Genomic DNA, 13,295 nt, shown 5'->3' with positions numbered 1-13,295 from the left:
GTGCTGGTACCTCCGCCAGTGGAACATATGAAAGTATAAAGATACCATATTTGTGGCAGTGCTGGAACATATGCTTCATCCTCCTGTAATGGCACGCATGCTGGTAAGTGGCAATTATGTGAAAGCATACTGGCACATACCTTGTGATACAGGGTGTTGCAGGCACAGCACAGAAGTATCTGGAGAAAAGATATGTATATGCTTTCTGCTGAATAACCCATTCACATGTGCAGGTATATGCGCATATATACAGGGATGTGAAAGGGCTTACCTAGCACATCCTCTTACATACACTTGGGTAGCCCTCACCAGAGTAGCTCCCACATCCAAACTACCACTAAGTATGAGGGCTCTCTCACTTATCCAAGACAGGGTTACCAGGATCTCTTTCACCTCTGTAAGTTGCTTCTGTATTGGTGGACCTGTCCCTAGTGATGTACTGTACTTGGTCTTGGCATACAGTACTATGTTGATAACATTGTGATGCACTTTTATTAGTGTCCTAATATGACTTTCGACTGCACTGATGACCTGCACTTAGCAAGGACAAGGCCTACAGTAACACCTTTTTCTACTGTGTGGTGACCTTTTCCAGCCATTGCCAGTCTCCTGGGCAGATGACAAGATCTGTGCACCTTTGAGTTATACATGCGCATCAGTGTATATGTGGCTGTGCATGTCTCTGTGTCACAGCACTTTCTCTCTACCTCCATTTAATCTGTTGTCCCCACTAAAAACATGAATGGAAATGATAGCAACTGAAGTGATCTACATAAAGGAGGCATCATGTCTGCTCTAGCTTGTTTTGCAATCTGTGTGCATGTGTTACACTGTGCCCCCAACAGCCGGACATTAATGTGTTATGCCCATATGCTCCTTTCCTGTCAGGGTTAAACCCTTCCTACAGTTTCATTCACAGCAACCTGTCATGCCTTTGTGCCTTGTTCCCTGTTTAGATTAACCTCCCAGTACAACTAGACAGTAACTTGTCATGCCCTAGTGTTATGTTACGTCTTGCACGCTGCAATTTAATATCTGCTAATGTTGCTTCCACGCACCTATATGTGCTCCCTGCAATGCAGATGTCTAGTGTTCTTTCCATATGCCTGTATCGCTGAGTAAACGTATTCACAGAATGCCTGCTCTTGGTTTGCTTATCATGCAGTGTCCCATGATATTGTGACTTTTATCGCTCTACAATGGGCCTCGCAGTGCAGTGATAATGATAATAAGGTAACTTTTACAGCGATCATCTCTGAATACCAGTCATAATGCGTTGAGCTATCACTCATAGTAAGTGCTACCATGCTCACAGTTGTCTGGCCCCAGGCTAGGAGGTGATGGGCACGCTTTACCTTTAAAACTGCGATTTGCAGAAGGGTGAGTGCTCATATGAGCGACTCAAAACCATGAAACTAACAATGTCGACAAACCTACATGTTCGAAAAACAGCAAATCGAACAGCAGATTCACTGTTTTTTTTATCATGAAAGTGCAAAGCAAGGGGGAAAGCCTCCATGCACCTCTCATGTGGGGCACTGCACCCCCCACACCCCCCTACTTTATTATTCTAACTCTGAGATCGCACTACAGTGGGGAAAGGAACCATTTCCCGATCCCCACTATACTGCAATCTGCCCCTGAATGTTGAATGTGCAATGAGCGAATCTCACTGTGCATTCGCTCATTGCACATTCAAACCTTTTTCCGTTCCGGGTTTGCAAACTTTGCAAACTGCCTTTCGGATATGTCCTGTTCGCCCTTCTGAAAATCGTGGTTGTAAAGGTAAACCGATGGGCACACTACACTAAACTCGTGCACAGTTATTGCAAAGCCCTTAGATCCACCTGCCTGTGCTGGTGGGGGGCTGTACCTCCCACACCCCCGCTAATTATATATACCAACTCCAAGATCGCACTATAGTGGGGAAAAGGAAAATTTCCTAAGCCTCACTGTACCATGATCTCAGTATGAATAGTTCAACAAATGGCATGTTCGATGTAAGTGAACCAAAATTGCTGTTCGCTGAACTAATATAGACCCACTTTGTTGTAGGTGTGAGAGCATATAGTGGTTCCGTGGTATAGTAGTTAAGATTATGGGATGGACTCTGAAGCCAGTTATCTGAGTTCACACTTCAGTGGAACTTAAGTTTCTTGGAGTTGAGTGTTAGTATAATGGTTAAGGTCTTTACCTCATATTCACATGGCACAGGGTTTAAGTCTAACCTTTGGAAGGGGAAATTAGCCAGGCTTAAAATTGTGCACAGGAGCTGCTAGTCTAGTATTTATTTATGAACTTACGAACATACAGCCTCGGGCACAGCACCTCGCTGTCCCTGTAACATATATCACATGACCACCTATAATGCAGCCACTTCGCTATGGTTCAGTGCATGACTGCTGGTAGTAAGACAGCTGTGGTAATTCACTGCACAGCCCTTTTCCAGGAATGGCAGAATTATGTTGTTCTAATACATAGCTAGGCCGCTTTGAACTGTTTGAAACTAAAACATCCATGATATTTAAGGTAGTGCTGTCATGATGCAGATCTTTCAGAATACCCCCATTATCTTCACAGTTCTGCCACATTTAGTCTTTAAACAAATTCAAACATATGTAACACAAACATTTCTTACTTTCAATCTATGATTTTGGTAAAACACTTTTTTTAGCTATCCCATTCTAATTTTTACAGTTATTCACATTTATCTGAGTGAAAAAAAAAACAAAATTAATAAATAAAATATAACTGTTTTCTGCATCTTCTTGTTAAATCAAAAAAGACTGTTGAGGGTATCTGAAAATAGAGTTAACAGTTGGCTGCTTAGCTTTCAGTCCCTGATTTCAGATATCAGGGCCAAAGTAAAACATAATGAGGGAGAAAAACCTGATAGCAGTGACATTTCTAAATATTGGCACTAATTATTTAGAACATTAATAGAGTAAGACTATTTATGCAGAAACAGTCACTGATGTATAAACACTCTAAAACTACTGTTATTCCTTAGTACAATTCTTGCAGTTATTTCACAAAATGAAAACGTTATGAGGCAGACAGCAAAATTCTGAGGCAAATATCATAAATATTTGCCAGATGTGCTAGTACAATTTTTCTGTGTCATGCTCATAAGCACCATGCTGTCAGTTTTCATGCTATTTTATTTTCATTTTTCCCCAAAAGAATTAAAAGAAGTGACTAGTTTCTGACAGAAATGCATGGAAGAAGTGGTGGGTGAATTGACAGTAGTATCTGAAACAAGTATCATAACTGACTGATTTAAAATACCTCTGACAAAAAATAATACATTCATATAACCAATTAAATTTCCTCCAATAATATGTGTTTCAGTGCGAGTGTGTGTGTGTGCGTGTGTGTGTGTGTTCCCATCTGTCTTTATATCTGTCTTTGCATTTTTTTAAAGCCCCCCATGAGACAGATGTCCCAGTTCTGAGCCCAGCCAGAGGCATAGCCAAAAACAGTGTTGAGATATTACTATCAGAATACATCAACACAAAGCATTAAAGCCAACGTTAAGATTAAAAAGATAACAAAAAAAAAAAAAAAGTTCGGTAGCAGGGTGGAAGTGGCAAAACTGTGCTGTATGAAGACAGGTAAAGACAGATACATGAATACATAAAACAAATAAGTGTGATTAAAACTAGAATTAGTAGGCAACAGCATGGTGTGTGAGTCTGAGACTGTGTGCATATATTAATATTATTGTTGTTGTTGCTATATTTATGTAACGTGTGAACATGCAGATTTATGTCTGAAGGAACATATTTTGATACAGATAAATGTATAAAGACCAAGAAACTGTAAATAGAGTAAGGCAGACATTGACAATGATTTGAAGCAAGTCCAGACTGTCATGTAAGCAGCTGTCATGTAAACAGAATAAAAATAATGGGGACGCTTCACATGACCTGACAGGCAAATTGCAGGAGGGAATGGGAGGGGGAGGAGACTAGTTCACAGGCAGCAAGCTAGCCGCCGCCTACCTTGTGATTCACCCAGGCTGTGGGAAAAGATGCAGCTGTTGAACTGCACGGTTCTGATGGATATGGGCTAGCACTTTATAAATGGAATATATGGCTGGGGTTCTACACTACGGCTTCTGCCACCATCCAGGCATGGAAATGTAACGGTGGTCCGGTACAGCATGGCACAGGTAGGAGGCAGAGCTGTCCATTTGCAAGCTGTCTGAAGAGCAGTTGTTTTTTCAGTCAGGATGGCTTGCTTTCCTTCACTGAGTATGGGTGTAACCTTTCCCCAAGTATGCTAAGCACAATGTATGGCATCTCTTAAAGGCACAGCTGCACTACTTGTGAAATGTTTTTATAAAGCTGTAAGGACCTGATATGGAATAAGGTCTTAGAGTGCTGTGTATGCACTTCTTATATCTGGGTTAAAAAAAGGAACATATATGCATGTACTTATCTGTTTGTAAAATGTAAATTTACCACGTGTGATGTGTGTGTGTGTGTGTGTGTGTGTGTGTGTGTGTGTGTGTGTGTGTGTGTGTGTGTGTGTGTGTGTGTGTGTGTCTGTGTGTGTGTGTGTGTGTGTGTGTGTGTGTGTGTGTGTGTGTGTGTGTGTGTGTGTGTGTGTGTGTGTGTGTGTAGACGTGTCTATCCCCTTCAGTGTAACGTGTCTTGCAAATGAATGGAGATAATGCACAGAGAACAGGGGCCTTGCCTGTCTCTGAAGGGTTTGTAACTATTGGCTCTATGAAATCAGCACAGAAACACCCCAATGTAAAACACAGGCTACCAGGAATAATTGAATGGATAGGGGATATACAGCTTCAGTTTTAGACTGCATAGCAGGGAATATGTTATCAGAGAAAAAAGACAGGAATGCTGTTCTGTCACTTAAGTCATAGTTCCTCATTTGTGGTTGAAGCCTGTACTTTATTCTAGAGGCTTGTGAGTTTAATTGCAAGGTTGAAGTGTTTAGAAAAATAATTTCCTGATATGCATAAAGTGAGCTGCTGAAACATCTTTACAGACATATGCCAATGTAAGCATTTGTACCTATATATATATATATATATATATATATATATACATAATTAAAAATATTATGACAGGCACATTTAAATATGCTGTAGTATGTCACATGCAAATATACAATTACACACACATGCACACACAAATATATATATATATATATATATATATATATATATATATACATACGTGTGTGTGTGTGTGTGTGTGTGTGTGTGTGTGTGTGTGTGTGTGTGTGCAGTATATGTTATTGCAGTCATAACACATGGACATAATACTGTGACTGTAATATATATATATATATATATATATATACATATATATATATATATATATACATATATATATATATATATATATATATATATATATATATATATATATATATATGTATATATATATCCAGTCATAACTGATAATAGACACTGTAATAAAATGCATGCATGTATATAACCAGTTATAACTCATAATACACACTGTAATAAAATGCATGCACACACAAGCGCGCACACACACACACACACACACACACACACACACATGCAGGCAAACACAAGCACACAAAAACATAGTACATGCACATAAATCTAGCATAGTCTATGATATGTACATATGCATCATACTGATTGAATATAAAAATAAATATAATGAAGCACATACATGTAACAGTGAAAACATATATGCTTACATAGACATCATGATAAATATATTCAAAATAACACACACAGATACAAACACACAAAACACACAGACATATTCTAAAATAAATAAATATCATTCATCTATTTAGAGGACCTATATGCCGAAGCCAGACTCCACCCTTCCTCTTTTCAGATACTTTTTTTAATCACTTAAGAATTATATTATAACAGACTGGCTGCTTTCATTCTTAACGTCTTTTTCTACCTGTGATCACAACACTTCTGGAACATTCTTCATGCTGAATTTTTCTGTTCCAGACCATTTTTCTTCTTCCATAAAGGCATCTTTACCATCCTACGACATACCCCACATAGAAGTCTTAGCTCTCTCCCACCCACCACATTATCAGAAGGGAAACATATTTTTTTCTGAATGACAAGTGCTCAGATCAGAAAAGTTTAAGCCGAGTATTTCAGAATTGCATGTTTCCTATTCTAATGTTACCAAAGAAAGCCAAGTATATACTTTTTCAGAAGTAATGTGAAGCAAGACTATGGCAGGCAACACTTTCTCAGGACGAATGTCCATTCACAATCTTATGATCCCTGATTTATATAATTGCTACAAAATGTTTGCATTTGTTAGGAAAAAAAATAGCCAGAATCTTACAGAAAGCAACAAAATGCAGTGGTCTAGCAGTGACTGTAATAAAGCACAGTTGCATGAATGGCTTAGGGTTTACCTGGGTGTGAGGACAAGTTAGGAAAGAGATTTATACAGAGGTAACTGCATACAACAGCAAATATTTACATTGCATGCATAAACATGTATGTTTCTGATAACCACTGGCATTTTATAGGATTCAGAGTTAACACAGCCAAACTGGATTCATAAGATCATTTCCTGGAATTCTCTGTTCACGTATGGTAACCCAACCTACCACAGAAAATACCAAGAAGCAATATACATATCTGAAGTGAAAAAGAAAGTTCTGCCATCTGTGATGAGCTCATGAGGAAAGACTGAATGTAACATTTTTAAGAGTTAATGTTTTGGTCCATATGCAGTACCTCCCTTTGGACTTGTGTTATGAAAGATTACCAGAAAAACTAATGCCCCCCAAATATACCACCACCCACCATTCCTAAGGCAATTGCACAAGAACACAGTAACTGAAACCAAAGCCTCTCTGTCTGTAGCATGCTATACATTCTTGTGCAGATGGTACCGGGTGTCTTGAGGCAAGTATTTTTGTCTTCATGACCCCAGGGACCTCTGCAGTACAAGGAGGCTGTTATGACAGAAAGCCCGTTTCCCACCCCTTGTGAGGTGGACAGACTCAGTGAAACATACAGGCAATTAGAAATGTATGCAGAGTGAGACCCAGATGAAAAATGCAAAAAGGGAAGCTTCTTGCCTGACCTCGTTTTAAAATATTATATTTATCTTTACGAGAGTGAAGGAGTAAAGATGTGTAAGTAAAATTAGGGAGCTTCGTAAAAGATGTTCTTCTATTCCTTTCCAGTACGTAATTTTATTTTCCGGAGATTTCTATAATTTCAGTTATGTTGGAATTCAACAGAACAAGGTGAGATTTCATCCTTTCCTACAAATGCACTGAACATTTTTTTTAAAAAAGAAACATCTGTTTGAATTGTCACATATAATCAAAAACAACAAAAGGAGTGCGAGAACGGACAATTCGAAAATATAAATACTTTTAATGAAACTTATAAACCGCACATAAATTATCACTGGTGACATAGGCAATCATAGATTTATATAAACAAATAGAAACCATACTCACATATATTCAGCTGCAAACATTGTACATCACTTATAATCTGTCCAGTCATTGTCAATCAAACATTACACAACTCATTCAATTCCTGCCTTCCATTAAACCTCATTCCTCCTCCAAAACATTATTCTGCATGTACTGTTCCAACAATTCCCAGTTTTTCTATTTAATTTGCTCCTACCATTTTTTAAACAACCCACTTCCAGCTCATTTATCTCTGTTACTATACTCACTAGTTCTAGCGCGGTTAGTTAAAATGTACTGAAGAGCTGATACTGGATTGCCACATGAAGTTAATACTGACTATTGTTAAGTGAAGAACAAACAGCTCCACGTGTTGCTTTTCTGGGATTACGCTAGTAGTGACTGGTGATGACCCTTTTGTATGTGTGGGTGTTTTACAGAAAACAGTTTTGTAAACAGTTATGGTTTCATTCTCAAGTTGTACAATACACACATGTAGTCCTTCTTCTGTATGCAGTAGGTTTTGTCATTCGCTAATCTCAGCAGTGTCTAAATCAATATGCACAGACACACGAAGAGCCCCCATGAGTTTCAGGTACCGTTTGCTAAGAAGTTCCTCATTCCTTCTTATTTTGCACAAGTATGATAATAGCTATTGCTGCTTAAAGAGTATAGAAGTCATTGTCTTTGTGTCAGGGATTTGTTGTACCGTAGATATGTACATAACTGTCTGTAATCATACATATAGGTAGTTGTATTGTACATATGTTCATGTTATGCATATGTGTGCATATGTGGGTTGCTGTTGTGTTTTTCGGCTTTTCCCGGTTAGGGGTCGCCACAGCGGAACTCCGGTCCGCTAATGATTGGCAGTAGATTTTTACATGCCGAGTTGCCAGCTCTGATGCACAACCTTCAACGAAGGTACGCCCATTCACGCATTTCTCCATACAGAAGACGCTCTAGCTGAGAATCAAACAGGACAAAAAAAAAATATATATATATATATATATATATATATATAAAATACAGATGGCAATATCTATATAAATAAAATATATAAGTAAATATGTGTGTGTGTGTCTCTCTCTCTCGCTCTCTCTCTCTCTCTATATATATATATATATATATATATATATATATATATATATATATATATATATATATAAATATATATATAATATAATAATATAACATTACTATGACCTCATTAGGTCTCTGTGTTGGACATCAATTAAACATAAACTCAGCTACTTTCTGTTAAAACACAGTTTGAAACCACTACACCCTAAACTATTCTCCAGTCATCAGTTCATTGAACTTCTAGACTTCTTAGATCATTGAGGAATAACTCACAGAACAATCAAGAAGTACCAATTCCTAAAGAGACTCCCTTTATAAATTGTTTGGGTCAGTCTCGGAACATGGCCCAACAGAATATAAAACTACCTCAAAAGCAATACAAATCACAACAAAAGTTTCAAACAGTTTTGTAGTGAAAGGTCACCCACCATTAAAAAAAAACCTTCGTGCATAACCCTCCCTCCAGATGTTCAACTTGCACATGCAATATTTATTTACCAAAACTGAAAAAAAAAAAAAAAGGTAAAAAAGGAAATAAACATTCCGTCAAGTCAGCAGGCAATAAAATACATAACTGCATTAAACAAATAAATAAAACAAATAAAAATATGTTCTTCTACTGTCTATTTCACTAATAACCTTATCCAGTAATGTATACACTGCTCTTTCTCTGTGACATTGCTTATTAAATACCTGTCAGCAGAACTTGCGTTACCGCACAGATGTTTCTAAGCTATTGCAATGCATATTATAGATTATTCAACCTAAATTGTTAGTGCATAGCCTCTGACTTCTTATTTTGTATTTATTTGTTTATTTACTTTTTTTTAAATGTTTTATTTATGCGCAACATCATTATGTATTTACCTCACACTTTCCTGTATTAAACTGTTGTTGCTCTTGTTTAAATGTAGAACTTTTTTCCACAATGGGTCCCAAGGCCTGTGAGCATTGCGTGGTAACATTACAACATTAAAACATACATATATACATAAGTGTTCCAATTTACACACACACACACACATATATATATATATATATATATATATATATATATATAATATATATGTGTGTGTGTATATACATGTGCATGTGTGTGTGTGTATATTTGTGTAATGTGTGTCTGTTGGGAGGCATACAAATAAACAAAAACAACAATAGACATTATAGAACAGGGCAGCAGGGAAGGCTTGCATATATATCTATGCTTACATGATATTTTTTTTTGCCGAAAATGGTTTGTAATATTCTGGAGCATTTTTTTTTCTACTTATATAATAAATATATATGTTATAATAAATAGTTATTGGTGGTTCACCTCATTTGTGCTGGCCATTTGTGTTTTTTGACTTTTGGTTTTATTCTGGCCCTGCACTGTTGCTATACTTGTGTACTGCTGCTGTGTGTTTGCTTGGGACTGAGTACGCTGTTGGCAGTTGGAACTAACGACTCTCCCGGTTGTAGCACTTCTCTGTTTTATTGCTTCAAGAGTCTGTTTTTTTTGGATTTATCTGTAAGTTTGTAAATTCGCGGGAGCAGTTTGGTGTTCCAGATATCCTGTGGCAGTTCTAAAGATGGATATGGGGCGTACTATGGATTTACCAGCTCTTATTTCAGGGTTGGTGTCCGATAAGGATGATTTGCGTGTGTTTGAGCATTTGGGCTCCACTAATGCAAATTATTCGGGTACTGTCTCTGATAATGTTTTACCTTGTGAGAAAGCATTTGAACGACTATGTAATGTAGTAAAAAAGCTTTGTGCTTGTGTTTAGCATTTGAAACTCTTGAAAGCCTACTATTTAAAGGGGTATTGTCCATGAGTACTGCAAGTGTTTATACAACCAGTGGTACAACAGACTTATGAATGTTTGATTAAGGAATGGCCCAAGCACCAAGTGGCGTCCATGATGTTTGTAACGGTGCTTATGGCATATTATGAAAGACAGGTCTCTAAGAGTTTGGTTGAAGTTATGCATTATGTTGAACAAGCTAAGAATTTTGAGGAACAGGCTGAGTACAAGTGCTTTAGAGATTTTTCATCTGTGCTTCACATTTATGAAAGTGAATTACAAACATGTAAAATCAAAAAATTTAAAAGAGACAGTACTGATTATGTTAATGGGAGAGCCATCAATATCCATAAATCAGTCAAATTTAGTACTGATAAAGAAGGTTATTCTCAAGATGCGGGAAATAAAAATCAGAAAAAGAGGCCCCAATCTATTTTAAAGAAGAAAACGTGGACAGGGACTGGTTCTTCTATGAATGATTCTTCTTCAGCTACAGAGACTGATGTGAAAGTTTCTAATGAGTTGCCAGCAGCCAAAAAGAGGAACCCTTTGGTACCAAAAGATCTGGGCTGAAACATTCCAGGAGGGCTAATGACATTAGATGCGTTAATTCGCTTAGTGGCGCCCACATTTATGTATTATTTATTTATTTTACATTTGTTAACCAGGATAGTCCACTGGACACAGGTCTCTTCCATTATACACAATGTATCTTCTATTGTGTTAACTGCATGTGAAAGGAAAGTGCTGAACAAGGGACTGGGGGTTTGTTCCAACACATATGGTGACTGAAAACATTTTTGTTAATGATCTTTTATTTTTTTGTAGGAAATTGAATTTAATGTTATATTTTCAGAATAATAATGCTCCGAATAAAACACAGTTTACATTTAGACCATCTACCTTTCACCCACCAATGGATAAATATGTGTCTGTTTTTCAACAAAAGGTTTTAAAAGAATTGCATTTCAATTTTGATTATAAGTTGGTTTCAAGGAGAAATTTGACCCCTGAACAATATCAGGCATTAGCATCCTTAAAAAATAAAAGAGATGATGATAGTGCCAACAAACATGTTTATTGTTACCGCTTTCGTCTACTACAATCCGTAAACTTCTTCAGGCATCAACCATTCATTCACACAAGTTTAAATAGCATATGTAACCATGACATCACTTCCTGAAATTCTTAAAGCTGCATTCCACATAAAATGCACTTGTCAATGCAAATGTTATGACTGCATCTAAAAAATAAAATAAAAAAATCACTATTAAGTGTGATTATAAAAATATAAATATGCAAACACACATAACACAGTTATTTTCATTTAGACCCTGCGAAGCTTGGGCATTTAATATTAGTTGCCACAATAATTCTCTCTCCTCTAACCTTAATGGCCAAGCTCCCCCGTAATGCCTTGTTGCACTTGATTAATAACCATATACCATTCATGATCAGGGTACTCCATGACATATCTAGCCAGGGCATTAGTATGATTGGCTTTAGCTATATTGTACTGATGTTCATAGATACATTATTTTACACAACATTCCGTTTTTCCTATAGAGAAACTTGGGCATAATTGGCATTGAGCCAAATATACCACACCTTTTGTTTAACATGTATATTTCCCACTGATGTTAAAAATCTTGCCACCTATTTTAAATTTTGTAGTAACTTCTATATATTTACAACAGTGGCAGTGCCCACATTTTTTCATACCCCTACATGGTATGTAAGATTTCCTTCTAGACTTTAGTAGGTTTTTCAGATTCAAGCCATGTTTGAAAATAATTCTAGGTATGTTGCCCATTTTCTGATTAATTCCAGTATTTTCATTTATTAAAGCCCAATTTTTAATCAAAATATTCCCGAGTGTCCTGGCATCATTCGAAAATGGGGTAATGAAGCTCAAATTGTAGCTAGTGTTGGACATATTATGTCCTGTAGTGGCATCCTGTATTGACTCACTTGATGTTTGGCACCTAACAGCAACAGTGCCCCGATTTAATATTACTGCAAAGTGACTTGCTTCCCTTTTTATGGCGACTTCCTTAATGACATCATCCACCAACTTTGTTGGATATGCCCTCTTAATAAACATCTGTCGTAAAAGTTCACATTCCTGATAATAATCATCATCCAAAGTCACCATTCTAGAATCTCTAACTATTTTCCCCTTTATCACAGACCTATTTTGGTGATTGGGGTGGGAGCTGCTGTAAGGGTTCCTATTAAATGATCGAAGACGCATTCTTTCGAATACTTCTTGATCAAACTTGAAAGCAAGAAAAGGCAAAATAGCTAAATGGCATATAAGTGAATTCTTTCCCTAGGAAAGAAATCGCTTAGTCGCTTCCGTTACTTTGCCGTTTTCGTGACTGTAGTGCGATCTCGGAGTTGGTATATTTAAGTAGATGGGGTGTGGGGGGGGCAACATTTTTTTCTTTTGTTTTGTTTTGTGGAATGGCGATTTTTTTTTTCCCTTGGAAAAAAATCACTGTTCTAAGCATTTAAGATTGTATGCTTTCACTTACATGGGTTCAATAAATTTTTGTTCACTTTTTAAGTGTTCGATGATTTAACATAGACCTGCTGCTGTAATGTAGGAAGCTGCTCAAATATATTGGCTTTCTATAGATGTTGGCAATATATCTACAACTGATGTTATCCTTAGCTAGTCTCACATCAAGATAAGGGATGGAGGATGTGTTGAATGAAGATGTAAAGCATAAAAAGTTTGTTAATGAAGTGATTTCACTGACAAGTTCATTTGCCACCCTCTCATCACCTTTAATGATGACAAAAATGTCATACAGGTATCGTGTGTACCAATGGACTTTTTCTTTAAACATGTGGTTTGAGAAAAGTAGTTCCTGCTCCAATGAGCCATAACACAGTTGGCAAAACTGCCTCCACATGGTGACCCCATTGTGACACCCGTTTTCTGAAGGTAGAAAGAATTGTCAAACAAAATAAAGTTGTTGGAGAGAATAATTT

At 37.0% G+C, this 13,295-nt stretch overlaps 1 protein-coding gene across 1 annotated transcript in view; it reads left to right on the top strand.

Moving 5' to 3' along the window:
• Window positions 1–4,031: 4,031 nt before the first annotated feature.
• The window catches only part of ARHGAP23 (Rho GTPase activating protein 23), a 1,842,805-nt gene continuing 1,833,541 nt past the window's right edge, over window positions 4,032–13,295 (top strand). The window contains exon 1 of the mRNA XM_044055365.1: window positions 4,032–4,174. Within this exon, the coding sequence (XP_043911300.1) occupies window positions 4,166–4,174 (9 nt within the window). The 5' untranslated portion in view covers window positions 4,032–4,165. The remainder of the gene's footprint in view (window positions 4,175–13,295) is intronic.

This window comes from Protopterus annectens, chromosome 13.part0 (genome assembly GCF_019279795.1).
Source record: "Protopterus annectens isolate FY-2018-M chromosome 13.part0, PAN1.0, whole genome shotgun sequence".
In the NCBI taxonomy this organism is placed as follows: domain Eukaryota; kingdom Metazoa; phylum Chordata; order Ceratodontiformes; family Protopteridae; genus Protopterus; species Protopterus annectens.
This window is presented reverse-complemented; position numbering and strand designations above follow the sequence as displayed.